The sequence below is a fragment of the Cyprinodon tularosa genome, unplaced genomic scaffold (genome assembly GCF_016077235.1).
Source record: "Cyprinodon tularosa strain WSP-4 unplaced genomic scaffold, ASM1607723v1 ctg176, whole genome shotgun sequence".
NCBI classification, from domain to species: Eukaryota; Metazoa; Chordata; class Actinopteri; order Cyprinodontiformes; family Cyprinodontidae; genus Cyprinodon; species Cyprinodon tularosa.
Window position 1 is genome coordinate 193,089 of NW_024038582.1, and position 21,805 is coordinate 214,893.

General features: G+C 36.7%; 1 protein-coding gene across 4 annotated transcripts in view; it reads left to right on the plus strand.

Annotated features, from left to right (window-relative positions):
• The window catches only part of LOC119781377 (IQ motif and SEC7 domain-containing protein 1-like), a 153,271-nt gene that overhangs the window by 25,311 nt on the left and 106,155 nt on the right, over positions 1 to 21,805 (plus strand). For all 4 annotated transcript variants that reach the window (XM_038281802.1, XM_038281796.1, XM_038281804.1 and 1 more), the window contains exon 2: positions 13,100 to 13,129. In XM_038281802.1, coding sequence (XP_038137730.1) covers positions 13,100 to 13,129 — 30 coding nt within the window. The remainder of the gene's footprint in view (positions 1 to 13,099; positions 13,130 to 21,805) is intronic.

Here is a 21,805-nt window from a genome sequence, read left to right on the forward strand (position 1 = left end):
TATTTTATTTATTTACATACTTAGTAACTAAGATCAGTCTTTAATAGCCAGGGGGAGTATTTCCCCTTTAATAGCAGAGTAGGGCTAAGTAGGGCCCTTACTAGGTGATGTTGATACTACTGTTGTTTTGGACAGAGCATTAAACACTTTGGCTGATTTCTATTGTTGGATGCAGCCTATGAAATCTATCACTGCAACTTGCAGGAGAAGGAGTGCAGCTATCCTAATGTGTAGCCAGAGTTGTCGCAGTCTTTGTCTGTTGCTGGAAGTGTGTATTTATGTGTGCATGTTCGTTTTGCTGCTTGTGTGTGCTTGTACTGTACAAGCAAGTAGCAAAAGTAACAAAAGATGAATATGTGTATTTTGTTTGTTTTATAAAAGGACATTGTCTGGACTTGTTTTGAATATCAAAGATAGCCTGAAAAGACTTATTTTGTGATCTTGCTTGTTTAAAAATAAAATATGAAAAATGTTTTACCCTTCCATACAATGGTGGGGGGAAAAAAAGACAAATATCACCATAAATGAATAAGTGTTACAGGTAAAGGTTGAAGCAGCATCAAGTACATGTCTATGTTAAAATATATTTTTTTACATAGCAGTTTTCACCTTTTGTGCTTTCTTAGACTCCAGTTCACTGCTGCTGAAATTGATTAATGTAATTGTTCTACAGTGACCAGGAAGTGGTTCAATATATGTTTTATTCACTTATCAGTAAAAGAGGCCATGGCCATGCCAGCTATCAGTAGATTTGTCTAAGCGTCTTACTTGAGTGCCTTTTATGCAATGATTTTACCAAATGATGCTACATTTTTTTCACTCTAGAAAGGTCACATTAACCATGTGTACTTTTATCTTTTATGCAGAGAAGATGATCATTTATCAGTTTGCATTAGCCAGAAAATAAAGGTTTTCCATTTTGTAGCTTTATAGATAACTTTAATAACTATGATGCAGCCTTACCATTTTAGATCATAAATAAAGCTGGCTGCAGCTTTATTTAACTAGACGTTGTGACAAAAATATGGAGCTTTTCTAGTGTGGTCTTATGTGGCCTGTCAGTGTTTCACTATCAAACACTCAGTAGTATTAATTACTTTTGTTCTGTGCCAGTTTGGTATTTTTCTCTTCATCAGCAACTCTGCATGTATCCACCTTTACTTAAATATCCTTACTCTCCGACTTCTCAGCTGTAGCAATTTAAAACCCTAATAAAGACCATGACTGTGATTGTTTCAGTTGGTTATCCATACTCATACTTATGTTTTGTTGCATAATAGGGTTTTTCTAACAACACTGAATGCTTTAAATCTAAATGTATATCAAGCTTCCTGAAAGCTTACTGTAAGAAAGACTTTAACAACAAGATGATCTTGTTACTTTGCTTAAAATTGTTAAAAGGGGAGATATTTTATGAGACATAACGTCGTTCTTGTGTTTTGCGCTGTACATCTATCTGAATAATTTTCTTTATGATGCCTAAAATTGAAAGCAGGTAATACTTTATAATAATTATAACCACCAAGTAATTGGGGTTTATAATAAGCTTTAAAAAGACAGCATTGATCCCAAATGTGATCCCCCTTAAAACCCCAAAGAACCAGATTTGTACAAAATATGTAACAGCCTATTATTTAAGGGGTTGTGCTTTTTTGTACTGCACTAACAGTAAATATTCATGACATACCTTGCCTCACCTTGAACTGGCACCTTGAATTGGGCAGTTGTGATTTCTGCATTTGTTTTGAGCATTGTAATCAATTTGTTAAGGGATTAAAGAGAATGCTGACACAGGGGTGGACAGCTTCTTGTAAAAGAAACAGAAGTATGTTTAAACTCCTGGTCTACTCACTGTTGAAAACAAGTTATATCAAGTAGTCTAGTTGTAATACAAAAAAAAAAAAAGAAGGTGGATGGTGTAATATTTTTTTTTTTTTTGGAAGCATACATAGCCTAATTAATATATTCTATTAACCTAAAGCAATATACATGGTATGGTTGTTACATGTCAGGTTCGCCGAAAATTGACCTTGAACAAGGCACCTTTCAGTAGCACTGCAGTCAGTCCCTGTACTGGCATGGCTATCACTGCCCCTACATAGTTAGGGACTCATTTCCCACTGGGATCAGCTTCATAGTCATGGTTGGCCACGTCTTTGATTTTACTTTGGAAAACCTTTAGGCAATGAATGTATTAAGATTTGTCACAAAACCTCGCAAAGCATTGCAAATGAATATCTGAATCCTTTCAAGTCAAGTATGTTTTAATTCAAATTCAATCAATTAAATTGAAACAGCTGAAATAATTTTCAAAATCTGAAAAAAAAACTGCTAACAAATTCAAATACATTAGAATTGGCCTAAAAATTAAATAAGCCTATATACGATCTAATATTTTACTTACCTTTCAAATATTCATTTAGAGCAGTGTTTTTCAATCCTGGTCCTCAAGGCACCCTGCTCTGCATGTTTTGGATGTTTCTGAGCTTCAGCACACCTGATTCAGATGATTGCAGTTCAGCAAAGCCTGATAATCTGCTATTAATTGATAACAGGTGTGTGAAAGCTGGGAAACATCTAAAACATGCAGGGCAGGGTGCCTTAAGGACCAGGCTTGAAAAACACTGATTTAGAGTATTTATTTTATAAAATAGACTGTTTATCAGAAAATCAGTGTTGCTTTTATTGGCTAATTTAAAGTAAGCTAGGCTACATGCTGGCAACGAATTAGTTAAAACTATTTAACAGGTCCGTTGAACTATATTTACCACTGATCAGACGAGAAGCATTCTGCAAGTCACACGAGGGACCTTGCAGTCAGATGTCAACATTCAATTCATTTATGACCATTGGCCAGACATTAAAATCACATTTGGCAGTTCTTCCAAGATAATAATCTTAGCACGTGTCTTAAATTGCTTAATTAAAATGCATTTTTCAAATCTTTCGAGTCTCTCCTCTGGGTTTCCTCTGTTGTGCAGAGAATTACCTACCCTGTCGCAGGACCGCGCATCGCCCTAAACTCACAATCATTGATGAAAAAACAGATTGAAATATAAACAAAAAGTGAATTTTTTTTTTTTTATAAGTGAAATTTAAAAAAAATTCTCAATTTTTTATATTTTTTATAAACAGATGCCTTAAAATTGATAGTTTTGGTGGATAGATAAATTCAAATTAATAGTATTTTACTTGTATGGAGACACGTTTCAGTCGATGTGCTTCAGTCAGTGTGCGATGAATAAATTCTCTGCTCAGTGGATGCAATTCCTGCTTTTAGCACATTCTAGATAATTTCTGACAATTTACTTGTTAAACTTAGAACCAGGAACCTACAGATGATTCCCTCCTCTCCTCATTTTCACATTTGTTAACCCAGACTTATGAAATTCATACCGCAATCACAGAGAACAGGTATGATTATGTGGAAAAACTTGCATAATTGTAAACACATTGTTTCTCAAACTAAGCAAGAGAGGGAGATCTCGGCAACTTAGAACCTGGAACCTGCGGAAGATTCCCTCCCCCCTTTATTTTCACAGTCCCTCAAATTGCGTTGTCTTTGCTTCTTGGCTGTGATGCTGTGCGCTACTCGGAAGCGCACAGTGCTTAGTGTATATATAACTATCTATCTCTATCTCTCTAATCAAATGGGTTGATAAAAGTAAAACGAAAGTCAAAAGAAACCCATTGCTTTGGTGCAAAATGTTCTCCTTGCAGTCATGTGGCTGTAGGTGTTTCAGAGGAGTGGGTTAAAGCGGAGGGAATAAAGGATGATCACTGCAATTACTTTTTCCACTTAAAGCACTACATCAAGTCACTGACTTTCCAGCAATCCCTGCTTATAAGGGGTTTTGCTGCTGCAATAATGGACAGTCACTCCCCTCAAAGCAAGTATGCATGACATGAGAATGTAAAGGAGAACAGGCAGAAGCTTTAACGCCTTTATGCCAGTAATCAGGTTTTGCCTCAGTTCCTGCAGGCTTGAAAAGTTCAGTCTAGGCAACTGGACGTGAAGTTTTCTAGAAGATGTTTTGCCTCTCATCCAAGATGCTTCTTCAGTTCTTACTAGTGGTTGGGAGCACTGAGATTAATATACTGTAGGTGTAACAAAGATTTAGGGGGAACAAACGGTTGCTCTGATACCTCTACTGGATTGGCCATGGAGGTCACCTGGGGGGTGTTAATGGTCATTGGAGGTTTCTGATTGGTTGTCAACTCCCAGATCAGATTAGTTTCAATCCCATGCCTCATTGAAGTGTTAGTCAGGTGAGGGCAGATGAGAGGTGAATCTTCTGGGTATTGTTCCCAAAAGTGCTTTTAAAGGCCAGAACACACCGAATCAGATTTTGTGTTCGATCCGACAGAGAATCGTGTTGGACGAGGTCGTGGCGTTTAGCGCTTATTGAAAGTCAATGGGGATGATCACACTCAACGCTATTTTATGCAAGGGGGCTTGCGTAGGTCCTACTGAGATAGACACCATGTCTATTTCAGTCGGACTACGGAGCAATCCAGTGGCAATTTCAATCCGTGTGACAGGAAAAGAGACTTACAAAGTAAAACACATCGGCTTTTGGGAAGAATACAAAATAAAATATGTTTATCGCATGGGTAAAGAGTCAGCTTTGGAGTCGCACATTGATTTTATAGTAAGCTGGACAGACTTGTGCAAAAACAATCAATGAAACAATGAAACAAAAAATAATACTTTATTCATGATAGGGATTCAAAAGGACAGAAAATGGATAAAGTAGTGATCCTCTTTAAGCCTCGCAAAAACGAGGGACAGAAACCACAGTTTATTCATCTCCTAGGAAAAAAAAAATCTTCAGATGGAGAAAAAAATGAATATAGTATAATAGTGATCCTCTTTGAGCTAACGAAAAACAAAATAATGAGTGGCAGACACATTAGGTCTCTCACCTCTTTATGAAAAAGATAAAGTAAAACTTTGATAAATTTCACAGATCTCCCTCTGAGACTGCCTCATACAACAAATGAACCACCCCACGTTTATTGCTGTGTTTTTCTTTTCTTTAGACGTAGATCTCCTTATGTTTTTTAATATAGGTATATAAACATTCTATATCTGTTCTGGTTTGAGATGCCGCACTTTTTACAACTTTTCCAAATCTGTCTATGGAAGAGGACCAGGGCCACTGAACATTTCTTTTTAAATGTAACAGATTTTTTAATTTTATCTCAGTATAATATGAGAAAAAAAGTCAGAATTCTGACTTTTTCTCAGAATTCTGACTTTAATCTCTGAATTCTGGCTGAATTCTGACAGCTAACAAACATGTTAGCATCAAGCCATAGCCATGTCTGTTTTAAAGACTGAAGTATCTCTCTTGTTTTAATCACCTTCTGCTCCTCCATTAATGAAATAGTATCACCGGGGACCCCTCGGGCATGTAAAAAGTTGCCTAATTCTGTCATTTTCCACCAATGTGTCACTGGCCCTCTCAAACAACTCACATCATTGTCAGTGAAGCTGAGAGATCCCACATCACTTCCTTCATGGTGCCCATCTACATCAAGATCCACAATTCTGAGATTTAAGTCAGAATTCTGAGAAAAAAGTCAGAATTCTGAGATCAAAGTCGAAATTTTGGGATTGAAGTCAGAATTCTGACTTTTTTCTCATAGTATACTGAAATAAAATTTAAAATCGGTTACAGAAGAGGATTAGGGCCACTGAAAAAAATAAAAAAGTTAACTGTCAGTCAAATGTGGGAAATTGTTATAATTTTTGTGAAGCACAGAGACAGAAGTGAAGTGCGCAGATCTTCCCACCCCAGTCAGAGCCTCACTGTACACAGTCAGTGTGACATAGACGAAAATAGGATCAGAGATTAAAAAGTCGTACGCTACTAATGTAGGCGTTAAGTAGGTGAAAGGTTATGTCTGAGACTACCTCTGTTGAGAGATGGTTTTTCCTGTTAATAAAGATGGCTTCCTTTACCCCTCCCTCAAACCATTCTTCTTCCGTGGCCAGAATATGGCTGTTCTTGTCCTCAAACGCTTGTCCTTTAACCTTTAGTTGATTAACAGATATTCTGTTCTGAGGAGACATTGTACTAATTATTGTGAACTTTTAACTTCTAAGTTTAAGATTTCAAATGTAATGCGTGTGGACAGAGATAAGCTAATTTTCTGCAAAGATAAAGATACATTCTAACACACTTTTAATGATTTTTTTACTATGATAGGAATGAGTAAAATTAATATTATTTCAAACTTAATAAGAATGATCAGTGTTATAAATGCAATAATAGTTTTTGTGTTTGTTAAATGTAAACAACTGTGATGCTTATAGCAAAACACTATCAAACATTAAACTGTAATCACAAATTTAGTGAGAGGGAGTTATTTAATTTAGTCCATTTAGGTTTTACTTTTCAGTCCTGGCGTTTGCAAGGTCAGCTCATAATCCTCCATTTTAAGTGCAGCATTTAAAAATGTTTCTTTACTTTTCTTTACCTTTTTCCTTCCTTGGCATCACAGCTGCAATGATATGTTCTATGCTATTATCCTGTCACAAGCACGTATAAGGTACGTTTTATTGCAAGAAACCTAAATAGTTACCTTTTTGGCAAGCTGCCAAACATAATAGCGCTTTAAAAGAATCAACATGCATAATTTTATTTTTAAAATCAACATAAAGAAGAACTGAAATATCAGTTCAGGTGGAGCACTGTATTAGGGTGCGAATCCGAGCTGCTGCGCGGCCTACAGTTAGTGACATTCAAGTTCATTTGAAGCAAAGCAGCAAAATATGATTAAATGAGTGAGGCTGCTGCATTCCTGCAGTCGTGTCCGGTTGCACTTAGTCCTGCAGAAAGGCAGATTGATAATTTCTGAGTCAGCATTTCCCCTGCTCAGTGTGCCCTCTGTTCGTTTCCACCCTCATAACAGGAAATGAGTTGTCCTCATTGCAACAGATTCTGTATCTGTGTAGCAGGAAAAGGGATATAAATGTATACCCACCTAAATGGGGCAGGGTGATGTCACTGACCCTGCAAGGAAAAGCAGGAATTTAAGATTTGGTGCAAGAAAGTAGGGGGCAATAAAGTATTAATTTTACCACTGCAGCTTTGGCTGCTACTGGGCCAGCATAGGGGAAAGCAGTCACACACATTGTGGAGGCCTTACTGTGGAATAATACTTCCATTGGGGTTTGGCCTTTCATGCATTATTTAAAAGGCTTTGGAAATGCACCTCAGTGGGCCTCAGCAAATTTCTACGCAATGCAGGAGAGAAACTGTTACTTAAATTTGAGCTTTTATTTAGGCGCCTGCCATAATTACTTTGATGAATGAGTAAAAAGCATGCTTACACTTAACTTTTGCAGCATAGCATTAATCTACCCTGAGAAGTTTATTTATACTGATGTTTTTCAGATTTACAGACATTCATTACTTAGTTCAGTTGATTAATTTATTTTAAGGGAACAATGTACATCAATAAATATTGCTGTAAATGCACCAGAATTGGCCAAGTTGCAATTTTTCATTTAGTGTTCCTGAATTCCAGGTTCTGCCTGTACAACTGACAGCTCTGGTTAAGAGAGATTTTAGAACAAATATGGTTGAAAAATCACCAAATTTAGAAAAAAGGTTCTCATGCTTGTGAACTTACTAAATAATTTGGTTATTTAGTATTAACCTTCTGGAGTAAAATAAGTAGTTTACAAACTACTTAAATGGAAACTAATCCATGAGCGGTTTTCAAATAATTTTAAATAATAAAATTGTTGTCTAAATTGACAAAAACTGAGAAGAGTATCATCGTTCATGTAAATTTGGCCTTTAACACTCTCCATTGAAAGGTTTATCGCCTTGTTGAAATATAAATTAAGCTTCTTTTTTATGCTGACTGTGGAACATTTCCTTCATGCGTTGGCTAAATAGCCATCCTTGTAATGTCAGCGATCTTACAAATAGAAGGATTTCTGCATGTAAGACTTGCTGTGGTTGTTACCCTCTTATCTATGCTTTAAAGTGTGCAAATAACCCAACTTATTGTGTTCTCCAAGACATGTTTATAGATGGATAGATGGATAGATAGATGGATGAATAGATAGATAGATAGATAGATAGATAGATAGATAGATAGATAGATAGATAGATAGATAGATAGATAGATAGATGGATGCAGCAAACTGCATGTTCTTTAATGTTCTTCTACAGTTCAGCTTGTTTTGTTTTTTTATCATCCCAATATATTTAAGTGAAAATGGTTTGGATTTTGATTTATTTTACAAGTGTGCAGTCTGCAATTTTCGGTTTCCACTGACATTCTTCTTTTCATCATAAAGTTCTGGAGCATGCATCAGATTACTACAATCTGCACCACCTTGTTCTGAGCACATGTACCTATACATGTGCTAAAATGTAATGGTTTACTGGAATTTTTAGGAAAAGTTGCAGCTCTGAAAGGGCATTGCTGAAAAGAAAATCTCTCTCTTATTTTTTGTTAGTATTAATATGCTGATATGTGCACAGAATACTCTCTCTATATCATCTGTCATTGCACCTATGCATCTTTCTTTTTGCATGACCGTGGATTAAAAAAACATATTTTGCAATGATGATAGATTACATGAGTTTATGAATTGACATCTGAAATGTATAAATTGAATTGCAGGTCATAATTGCATTTGCATATCCTCCTCCTGGTTTCTTGCACATTCTGATGATCACCAGATGTTCTTCATATTCTTTCATTTTTTGCAACTTTCATTTTGATATAAAAGAGCCAAAAAACTCTGCCAATTGTTATTAGATCACCTTTGCAGCTGTTTTTTATATTTGCAACTTAAGTAGACCAGGTCCTATGTCAGGAGTGACCCAGACCTTCTAGCTATAAATAGAGCTGAAATATCATCGGGGTCACCTCTGCCTTTCTTCCTTAACAAAGAGGATGGTCTTGTGAGACACTCACTCATGCTAATCAGAGAGCTGGAGTTATATTAATAACCAAGTTCCCTTGCATAGCATTGTGTTTTGTCTCATTATAGAGAGCAATACTGACTCTCAGATTGCCAGACATGTCTCTTTAAATCCCAGCTGTTCCAGGTGGCTAATCAGTAAGGGGCCACACAATGACCCTGCACTTAAAACTGAATGTGCCAAAGCTGGAGTAGTCACATCAAGATTGTTAGTTTAGCAAATAAAACTCGGGATGCAGCTAAAAAGACCTCATGGATGCCAGCCCCCTGGTGCTATGTGCTTTAAGATGAGTTATGGGCTGGAAGTCCCTCTTAGAATTTGCCAAATTATTATCTCCCACTCTCTAGTGGGAAAAATGCTGCTTTGACACAGGTTTGCCTACATGGGATTTTTCCAAAGGCACAAATAACAGATTAGTTTTCAAAAACCTTGTGCCTTATCCAAATAATTTCCAGTGTACAGGACATAAATTATGCTGTTCTTAAATAGAAGATGGAGTTAAGAAGCAGCTCTGGTGGAGAAAAACCCCCAAAACAAAACAAAGAAAAAACCCATAAAGACCAAAAGCTGGGCGAGGGTGTAGAATCTGTCATTAGGGAAAAAAAATTCATGCTTCATGCTCAGAAATGGCATAAGTCCTGCAGAGTCATCTTACAGTAGGGTTATTTTGAGGGGTGATAACCAAAGCTGAACCTTTTTCAGAGATTTGAAAGTAAAACAAAAAGGGTATCTAAAACTGTAGGACGGTTCCATGGTAGGGCCATAGACATGGCATTAACAACATATGCCTGGAATAAAATAACACAGCATTAAGTTTTGGCTCACTGACTTCCCCCAAAGACAATTTAACAGGTTGAAATATTTGCCAAACATACCTTTATGAATTAAAACGCTTTGGCTTTATCAGTAAGGTTCTGTAAAAAAAAAAAAATACCTGATAGTCTGTGCACCTCCTTTTGAACACCTTCCACTTTTACTTATGAAGGGATCTGGTACACAGGGCACTCTACATAATCATTAACATCAACCCAGGGGTAAATGGCACCTAAAAATAGAGGCCAGACTAAAAGAGCTGCAGGATATTCTGCCAGTCACTCAGTGTGCTCTACATGCAACAGCAATCTCTGATATCTTCTTTACATCTAGATTAAGGGATAAGGAAGGATCGTTTCTGTCCAGACAAAATAGTGAATCCTAGCTAGTGGTAGGAGAATGTGTTATAGTCTGAAGAACAGAGAACTGATATTTTTTGCCCTTACATTTGGACAAAAAAAACAGATTTTTAGTGAAAAATCACCTTAACCTCAGTGACATACTGTGGTTGTTTCTTATTGTTAAGAAATCCTTTTTAATACAGAACTGAAGTGTCATGGTGGATGGGATTTTAAACATCAGTACCAAAACCTTTAAGTATAGCAACATTTGAAGAAGAAATGAATTATTCACCATCCCACTGAGTTCAAGACAAACGCATCAAAACAATAGTTTTATAAAGAGGAATTGAAAAGTTTTTCAATGATATTACTTCGGTTGAGAGCCATGAAATCCACCCCGGTTACCTGAGGAGTGCTCTGAACAAGAGGTGTCCTAACGACATGTTTGATTTTCAGAGGGAGAAAACAATACAAACCAAAGCTTTTACATGCTGAAAGACTCCTGCCAAACACTGAAGTTAAATTAAAGGTGCTCCAACGAGGTGATAGCTGTAGTGATGACATGCAAGCAATCGCTTCATCCTTTTTGAATGGTGCAGAATATACGCCACATAAATAACTGTTTAAGAGTTTAAGAAACAAAGACTTTGATCTTTAACATGCATGCCCTCTTTTGAGACCACCAGACCGTATTTTATTTGTGCATTATTATTTGTTTATTTATTTTTTATTTTTTTGGCAGTCTTAGTGGATAAAAAAATGAAAGCATGCTTAAGTTAATTATCATTGACAGTATGTCAGTGCTTCCTTTGGGGTGGTCATGAAATGGCTGAAAGGGCTTGAACATATCAAGCAGGAGCTCAGATGGGCACAATGTGAAGCTCCATATGAATAACAGTAACTGATGATGCTTCATGCTGTGTACGCTGCAGCAGACACTCCATCTGTCTTCTGTGGAAGTGGGATGCTTATTGCAGTGTCAGCAAAATAAAAAAATTGTAACAAACAGTGCTGGTGTTTGTGGTAACATTAATAGTGGTGGTAGTGGTTTAAAGTGTTTATTTTTTGCCAAAGAGAGAAAAAACAACCTTTTTGTGGTTCGTATATGAATGAGTGGGTGGAGGCAAGTTTGAAGGATGGGCGTATCGTTCAAAAACAGATTTATTGATGAGTTTGAGTCTTTCAACTTTCTTTCCCGTAATGTGTTTCCTACACAGAAATCAATAGCCTCAGTAATTGCTGTTGTAACTGAACTGCAAAGGGTGAATCGGTGAATCTCATCCACCCACAGTGGTTCACTGATGCTTTTCCAGCCTTCACCTGAACTGCAGTCATAATGTGATTTGTAAAAAAAAAAAAAAAAAAAAGCGAAGGCCATGGATGTGTTGTATTTAGTGGAAACTAACTAAATTTGTTTGTCTTTCTGCTGAATGAGCTGACAATTTTAAGCAGTTTTCTGAAAAGAAGAACGTTGCAGAGAAAGAGTGCAGCATTTCTGTACAGAGTCAACACTTTAACGATACAGTCAAGTCTCTGTATGGACATTGTTTTCTTCCAAAGTGAGTGGAGCAAAACACGCGGCTCATAAATTTGTCCTGACGCAGACATGCTGTCGCTTTATTGCTCTTTAGTGCTGGTTTTGAAGAACAGGCTACACCTTTTATTCCTGCATAGTGAGGAGTATTTTCCCTTCCTGTTGCAGGCTTCTCTACTGCAGTTAATACCTAACAGTGCCTTAGAAGTTAGAAATAGAGGATCAAAAATATGCAACACCAAATATGATGGTTTTCGGAGTGCTTAAGTTAAAGGTAGAGTGGATTTTCGCAGTTTTTTTAAAACTCCACTTAAAAAAAAAAATGCACATGCACAACTCTGTACCCACTCCTGAGAAGGAACTCCTATTAAACTCACTCACGCTCTTTTTAAAAGTTGCTGTTTGCATTGCTCATACAAGCTTACTTTCCAAAAGAAGATTTGCGATTTTTCCACTATGTTAGACTCACCACCAGTAAGGGAAAATGAGGACGAGCACGTAGAATGGCCTTATGTAAACACATAACCAGAATGATTGAAAATTAGGAGGACCACTTATTTTGATGATCCACCCGGAAAAAGAACATCCTCCACATTAGCACGTTATTTTTAATTTTACTACAACGTCAGAATATAACATTCCTCTCCAGATGCTTTTTTTTAATTTTTTTTTTTTATTATTCTTTTTTTATTCTTTTAATGTTATTACATGGTTATAAGTATCAAAATAACCACAGGAAATAAGTGAAGTGAAGATCTGTGGGCTTCAAATCTCTGATGTTATTCTCCTGTTGAAGGCCATTGGAGAACAGTCAACTCCTTGTTATGTGCTGCGAACCAGTTTGAGATGATTTAAGGTCACATCATGGTGCATTATACTGCTGGAAGTAGCCTTCAGAGGGTGGGTACGCTGGGGTCATTAAGGGATGGACATTGTCAGCGATTTTACTATCATGGTGGTGTGTCAATGACGCTAACAGTAGTTTGTACAAAGAGGCAAAAAGACCTCTCCCGTCCTCACCAGCACCAGCCCAAACGGTCATGCAAGGCAGGATTTGTATTTCCCTGATTATTTTCTGTAAACGTTAGTGTGCAAACCCCAGTGGATCAGCTGGTTCTGACATGCCCAGACCAGTCGGTTTGACAACAAAAGGAACTTAAATCCCATTTCTACCCTAATCTGATGCTTTGCTTGACATCTGGCACTGATTTAAATCATTTAATAGGCTCATGAGGTGCTATCATTGTTTGGTTAATTATTTTTTTTGTGCTTTGCAAATGTTTTAGCTAGAAAATTGTAAATCTCTCTTCCAGATGTCGTTGCAGAAATATAAATTGTTAACATCTCAACATTACATTACATAATCATTTATTATTTAAGTTGCTTTATGTAACAAGTTTTTTCCCCACATTTAAACAGCATGATTATATGCATGTGGTTTCTCTGTCTTTCAGGTCGGAGTGTGACCCCACCAGAACTGTCAGGTAGGTCATTTTTCTTCTGATTCTTTTCTGCTTCATTTCAAACGATTAAATGATAAAATGATAAAAACTACTCCGCTTTGGACATCCTTGACTCCACACTGTGATTGTGTTTCAAAAATCTCATGCTGTGGTTGTGTGAAAGTAAATAACAGCAGTCAGAAGACTTGTCAGGATGATATGTTTTCTGATCTCTGAAGGACAAGTCCAGACCTGTATGACAACAGAACATCACTTTTGTTTGTTCTAGTGGATTTTATGGAGTGAACAGGAAATTATGAGTTTTTTCCTTCTCTGTTTTACCAAGGTTCCTTTTTTCCCTTTGTTAGCTGTTTGTTAAGATGGGAAATTGCAGGTGTGTTTCTGCTGTCGCTGCTTTAAAACTCTATTCTGGATCTACCGTTGCAGGGAACACAACTAAGGATATAACCCAGTAGCAGAGAGTGGATGGATTTTGCTTATAGTGGCAAACACACTCCTCATCAGCTGTTTTTCTCCTCTACCTCAGACAACCTCAGAATGCTATGTGTTCATAGCCAAAGGCTGTCTAAGAGCATTAGAGTGTCACGCAAACTGTCTGGTGTTTAGGTTAAAAAGCGCCAAGCATCTAAAACACAGGTCTGGTCTAGAGTCTGTGTTCTTCCAGCTGTATTCTGCTGTACTACACTTCTGCTGTGATTTCTTCTTTCATGCAACTGATTGGTGTTGCCTCTTAAATAAATTAGATCTGCCAAAGAATGCCTAGAATTAAGAGCCCTTTGGAAATGTAAGGTCTTGCTAAAAAACACTATTTTTTGTTGTAACAATAATGAATAGATCATTACAGCTTATTGTTAATTGCAGCTGATCCTGAAGTGCTTTTAAGCACTGATTTCTGCTGCAGAAATAGATGGATGTACACAAATAATGATCCTTTTTAGATAATACCTATGTTTACATGGACACAAATAATCGGATTGGAGGACCACTGCTCTCAACTCTGCATGTGTGCAATGTCAGAGTGACGTTCTTTTCGCTGTTTTCCCAGAAAATTGGACAGTTTTGCGCATGCTTAAAGGATTTAATCTGATCGAAAGCTTGGTACAGTACATGGATCATGGTTTGCCAAAGAATTTATATCCACTCATCACCCTTATTCTTTTTCCGTGTTTGGAACAATCATACAATTTCCACTTTCATCAGTTACAAAAAGACAACAAAAAGCTATCTAAAATCAGATCCTTTACATTGAAACCGATGCTCTGCAAATCATAAAACCTAAGAATTATAAACACTAGTTCGAACACATGCATGCTTTCATCTAGGTTAAAGGAAATTGATGAGGATATTTACGAATAATCCAGGAACCATAAGGACTCAAGCCCATCACAAACTGGAAGCTGTTGATACAAAGGTGTCTTTGTCCACAATAAAGTGAACCAGTAAGAACAGAGGGGTGCTGCCCTTTACGCTTTTCTAAAATCAACATCTTTAATCTCTGCTGAAATTAGTTGACCATTAAGAGGTTTTATGGTCAAATTTGAAAAGATTCAGTATTTGGCCCAAAAACAAGAGGAATACAGTATCTGTGACTTATGATTTACAATAATGATTATAATTAGCCTGTTAAAGCAAAGAACACTGCACTATGTTTTAAAGCACAACACTTTTGCTGTATTTTGGTAGGAGGTGATGCCAGTTCATGGCTTTAACTGTAACATTTACGGAGGACAATTGCATTAAAGTTTTTCAGCTACACCTCAAATCAACTTATATTGATGGAAAATAGACAGACTGAAAGGGTTTCAAAAGGATCCCAAGGTAATATCAAAACTAGTTTTAGATGGAATAAAGTAAGGTATCAAGGGAAATTTGCACTGTCATTTAATCGGTCCTCATACAAATAAACAATCTAAATTAAATGTTCTATTAGAATTTTGATGAGGTGAAATATCCAAGCAGAATGCTTGGATATTTCATGAGCTACGTACAACCATGGCTTTTTTATTCTTTTTGAAAAAAAAAACAATTCCAAACTAAGTCATAAAACTCAAAATTCCAGCTAAATATGTCAAAACCAAAAACTTCAATGCCTGCTTATTTATAGTAGGTACTTTACACTTATCTAATATTCACCTAAAAAACATTCTCCTAATTACAATTTAACAAATGAGGATAAACGTGTTCATTTTTTTTTTAGAAACCTAACTTTACAAATGTTGGAACAGTATATGAACAGGAATAACTCTTTGTAATATAAAATAGTTTGTTATTATTTGACTCTTTTGTATTTAGTCCTTTAAGCTCACACACCTGTTAATCCATTTATTTTGACTAAGACCATTAATATGTATACATATATATATATATATATATATATATATATATATATATATATATATATATATATATATATATATATATATATATATACTTTTACATATTGGTTTGACATCAATTGGTGCAGGAATTAATTAAAGCTGTAAAACAGAAAAAGCTTCAGAGGAAGAAAAATTCCCTGGTTTATGGCTGGAAACCAACTGGCAGCAGCCTTCTGCATTTTAAGTTGTTAATGTTCCTTCAGTATGTTTCCTTCATTCACAACCCAAGATGATGTCCTCATTCTCTAAACAGCATGATGGATAAGTCTGACCTTTTGCTTTTACAGCAGATCCATTGGGTGTCAATGTGGCTTAATGCAGGCCACGAAACAAGCAGTGATGTAATCTGCAGACAGTTTGGTAAATAGAACAGACAAGAAAATAGATGTGCCTGTGCAGCAAGGGCTTCATTAAATATCATGGTTCTTAGCTTGAAAAGTACACCTGGTTGAGTACAGCCGGTGAGAGCTTTTTATGGACGAGAAGCAGACCAGCAAAGTGGTTTCACAACAAAGCCTCATTCATTATCATCATCCTGTGAAAAGCAGGCATATTTTTTGGTCAACAACCTCAAGCAAAACTACCTAAATGAGCGGTGTATCAGCAGTGCGCTGTGCTCCTCATTTCCATACAGCAAGACACAAATACATTCTTTTTGTAACTTTCATCAACATGCTTAGATTTTATTTAACTTGTTTGTTTTTAACAATACTAATTCAAAGCCCTTATACACTGAGGCATTCACAGATGTTCACTGGTTACACCTGGGATACCTATGCCAATAGATGCTGCTGGTCTGTGTAGTGTTTTGTTAAATTCTTCATGATTTATAGGATCCTAGGGTTTTCAACACAGTACTACTTATTTTTTAAGTAGACGGAACTTAGATACTGATAGGCAATATTTGGTCAACTGTAGCAAAAGTTGACATATGGTGTGAATAAAGCAACAGAATCAACAAAGTACATATTTTGCCTGTATCTCAATTCAGTTGAATTCAGTTTATTTATATAGCGACCAGTTCCCAACATATGTCATCTCAATGCACTTTCCAAAGTAGTGACAGTGGGGAGGAAAATCCCTTTTAGCAGGAAGAAACCTCCAGCAGAACCAGGCTCAGTGTGAGCGGTCATCTGCTGAGGCCAACTGGGGTTTAAGGAGATAAAAGACATTGAGAAAGAAGATGAAAAAATGGGTTCCTATGTCCTCCAGCAGTCTAAGTCTATAACAGCATAACTATAGAGATAGTTCAGGATAACCTGAAATACTCTAACTATAGGCTGTATCAAAAAGAAAAATTTAAAGCTTTGCATTAAAGTACACGGGGTGTCTGCCTCATAAACTAAACCTGGATAGTTGGTTCCACTGAAGAAGAGCCTGCAACTAAAAGATCTGCCTCCCATTCTTCCTTTAGAAATTCTAGGAATCACTAGTAAGTAAGTTTGAGAGTGAAGTGCTCTGTTAGGAACATAGGGAATGATTATATCCCTGAAAAAAGATTGAGCTTGGTTATTTAGAGCTTAATATCTGAGAAGGAGGATATTATATTATATTCTGGAATTAACAGAAAGCCAATAAAGAAGAGCTAAGATAGAGAAAATATGATCTCTCTTTTTAATCTCAAGAATTAGTTATTCTGTAAAAGGCTTATGTTGTCATTCACATATTTTTTTTTTTTTTCTTTTACAAGGAAATAAATACTGTTAGCACAGTTATCCCAAACAACCATAAATAAACAAACAAACTGTGGACTGGATGAGGGAAAGTGTGTAAAAGTGGTAATTCTACCTGAAAGTTTTTTTTTTTGCTAGGCTGCTTTATTGCTGCTAAAAGTGTGAGGTTGGGGTGCAGCTTTCCTAATGAGGAAATTAATTATAATAAGGAAAAGCAGCAGTGTGTACATCTGCATGCATAAATTATCCACTTTATGATTTTTTTTTTTTTTTTTATACAAAGAGAAATGCTAAAGCATGTTAAAGTAGTGTAGTGTGCTGATTTGTTTCACAGCAGAGTGGTTAACTACTTGGGCTGTGAGGTGGTGATATTTTTTTTTATCAGAAAGACGGCTTGGGAAGAAAATTTGATTTCCTGGTGGCTCATTTTTGCAAACGATGATGCTCTGTATCGCCAGTCTACAGAGATCTCTATTGTATTTGGTAGAATTGCTTTTAAAATACATATAAAGGCTGTCAAACATTTTGGGTATACTTCATTGAGCTTCACAACATTGTGTATTGTAATCTTTGATGCAGTAACCAATGAAACAAAATTGAGTTTTAGGCCAGCTTGCTCACACACAAACTTTCTATTGTCTGTCTTCAAATGTTCTGTGGGACTGACATCAGGGCTTTGTAATTTTTAATCCAATACACTGACCTTATTCTCTTTGAGTGTTAGTAGGATTCCATGTATCAGACCCTTTAAGTTGCTGTCTGAAGTTTAAGATGCCAATATTCAATCAGCATGTTGTTATATGCGTATGATGGTTTATGTTGTAATTCTCCCTCCTTCAGCAAAATAACCACAATCAAAAATGATGTTCTCAGGCTTTCAAGATTCCCAGCATCCCCACAAAAATGTTCTGGAGCTGATTTGCCCTTTTAACAGCAAAACATGTTCATCTCTAGGAAACGCTGCCTGTCCCTTTTTTAAGACTGTAATGTTTGGACATTCTTATGCTGGTTATACTTACATTACAGTAGGTATGCTTGAATGTGGCATCTTCAGGCTTCTTGTGGAGGTCCATAATGCTCTTCACAATAATTAGCAAAATTTTGTTTTTCCGTTTTTCACACAAGGAACCACTGGCTTTGAGATGTTAGCCTTGAAATAAATCCAAAGGTGGACCTCTATTAAACTCAAATGTTCAATGGTAGATTCCATCTGTGGCAAAGTTGTTTAGAGTTGAAGTTATGTGTTGTGTATCTTAGTGTCTGATCTTGAAAACTGTAGCAGAAATGCTGCAAATAAACAGTAAAAAAATTCAAATATGATGAGTTTAAACTGGAAATAATTTTGAATAAATCCCAATTCAATCATGAGGGCTCAGAAAGAAATGTTCAGTTGATACATGTTACACAGCCACAGTGCTCCAAATTGATCTTAAACAGTATTTGGAATCTTAAAAAAACTTTGAGAAATGTTCTTTTGTGTTAGCCTGTGAGCGTCATTTCATCAGCTTCTCCTACTCTGCTATTGTTATGCTGCTTTGCAGAGCAATCATAGGTTCCATTTGTCATTAGCTACACTGAGGTATTAACATAAGTGGTATAGTAATAATAATAAACTCAGCTAAGTAACGACTAAAGCAGAGATTTTATCTTTTTTTGTAACAGCAGCTTTGGCATATCTGGCCAATGACTATAAGGCAAGGGAATTTTATTTGTATAGCACAATTCAGTACATGGACAATTCAAATTGCTTTACCTGAATTGGATAATAAAATACAAGAAAAGTAAAAGCAGAATAAAAGCTAAATTATTTGAAAAATAATAAAGTTGGACCACAAAAAAGCAAAATAAAAGCAAGTAAAAACATGATAAAAGCACATAGAAAATAAAATAAAACAGTTGGATGACAACCTTAAAATAATAATACCCCAGTTAGCAGCTTCATTTCTACAGTCAAAGGCAGTTTAAACAAATGGGTTTTTAACTTTGACTTAACAAACTCAGGCTTTCAGCACTTTTCCAGTCATCTGGGAGTTTTTTCCAGATAAGTGGAGCATAGGGACTTAATGCTGCTTCTCCATATTTGGTTCTAGTTCTGGGTGTACAGAGTAGGCTTGAACTACAAGACCTGAGTGGTCTAGGAAAGCATTCCCAACCTCGGTCCTCAAGGCCCGCTGTCCTGCAGTTTTTAGAGGTTTCCTTGCTCCAGCACAGCTGATTTTAATTGAAAGCTGATTAACATGCTTTTGTTCTACTGTAATCATTATAATCAGCTGCGCTAAAGCAGGGAAACCTCTAAAACCTGCAGGACAGCGGGCCTCGAGGACCGACTTTGGGGATGCCTGGTCTAGGATACATTGGCAGAAAGCTGTTATGTATTGAGGTGCTGATCCATTCAGTGATTTATAGACTAAGAGAAGGTCTACTTTTAAGTCTAATCTCTGATCTACATTGAGCCAGTGTAAGGACTCGGTTTTGCAATCCAAGTAACATATTCCTATGGGCAACTTCGGGCTGGAGATGTGACAGGCAGCCCGGGCCACAGGCGGCTACGCTCTACCCCTTCTATTCAATTGTTCAATTCCATTTCGAGAGCAAGATCATCTGTGGTAGTAGCACTAGACATCTTCCAGGCATGTGAGTAAAACTAGCAGCAGTTCAGCGGACAGGAAGAATGAATGGTAGCCGGCGCTCGCGGATGACGTCATACACACGCCGCTTTGTTTTTAAAAAATATAAAAAATATATCCGCTGATGTCTGAGGGACAGTGATTCGCCTACATGTTATGAATACTGGCGTACCATAAAGAATAAATTAGGAACAGTTTAGTTTGTGCCTTCAACTCATTGCCGACATCACTTGGATTACAAAACCGAATATCTTCGGAACAGCTCCAAAAGACACAAAACTAATATGGATGAGTAGAACATGATGTAATAACGTAAAATCAAGGTGCCAATGTAAAAAAAACCATCAAAAAAACGGTGTTTCCCTTTAAGAACAGGGCTGATGCTCTACTTTCTTAGTTCTAGTGAGAACAGGGCAGCAGTCATTTGGATCAGCTGCAGCTGTATGGTAGACTTTTTAGGCAAACCCTATGATGACACTGTTGCAGTGGTCAATTTTACTGTAGCCAAACTCCAGTGACGTATGTAGGTCACATACGTCCACGTCCCTCCGGACTGTTGCTAAGTGCTCCTCCTCAAACAGAAGTGTGAAAAAAGTTTTTTTAAATATAATTTTAGAAATAAAGAAAAATTAACATCTTAAAATATCTATGTAAAAACTGAATTAATATTCAGCAGCGCTACACAAAATTAAAAATAAATCAAGTTTTTGTTTCCCTAAAGATGTTTTATTTACTGTAAATTCACTGTATCCTTGGAAAAGTAGGGTTTTATTAAAACATCAAAAATTATTTTCAAAGATCTAACTTTGTTTTGATTTGAAAACTGTATAATTTTATAGCAGTTTCTGGTTTTATAATCAGTATGTTATTAATCATTGAAACAGACTCTCCTTATTTCTCTGTAAATATTCCATAACACCTGCTTTAAGTGAAGCAGCAGCAATAACTGTCATGGTGAATTTCTCCATCATTTTCCAGCTTAGCATTTCTTGTTTATCAACTGAACCGACAGCAGCATGAAATAAATTGTCATAACAACAATCTGCTGACAACACATTGTAGCCGTACGGTCCCTTACATCTCACACCTCTTTAATATGCAACAGCATGACACCAGGAAGACTGGCTGTTAAAAAAAAAAAAATCTGTGAAACATGGCTCGGTAGGTTTCATTATCATTAATAATGCAGAAGCCTCTGAACTTGGCACTGGCGCTATAAATAAATAAGGCCCGATCCTGCAGGATTGCTTTGCGCTGGTATGAAAGAGGTTTGCCTTGGAGAGAAGTCGGTGATGCTGGCCTATACTCTCCACCACACTTGGTGCCTAATGAGAGAGGATTACTGACATGGTTGTGTTTAATTGGTCCGCTGTTGTGAAATCAGAATGGATGGCTTTGTTCAGATGTGATTAGAAGTTGGCTGAGATATTCAGGCAGGGGATCAACAGCTTCACACTGACCTGCTTTCATTGGATTGTTCTTCAGTGAATGTTCCCACACTGCCTCTCCTCCTCGTGCCCTTTTCACTCATTCATAAACGTGTATCCGCTGAGCTTTGGGATAGCTGGTGGTTGCATTTGACAGAATATAAAAGAAATTAGCACTAATTGAAATTTCATACTGTGTTGATTTGAATTGGCTGCAAAAAAAGATCAGTGGAGCTTATGAGAAAAACTGTAGCATAGTGATTGACTGCATGCACTGTGAAAAAGCCTTGAATTGTGGCTTTTATTTTCCTTCACTCCTTCGCTGAGACTTGAGGGGGGGAGAAAAAACAGAGAGGCAGGGATTATACAGCCCAACCATTGTTATATAGATGACAGTGAAGAGAATACAACACTGCTTGGTTGATGTGTTTGAGGACCCGACCTCTGTAAAAGTGTCTCGAGGCAAAAGCAGCAAAGCACAGCCTGATCAATTCCAACATTTGCTCTATTCATGTTATTGTTTTTAATGGATTGTGAGATCATTAATGAGGCATACTATTATACCAGAGGAATTAATGTAATGAATTTATAA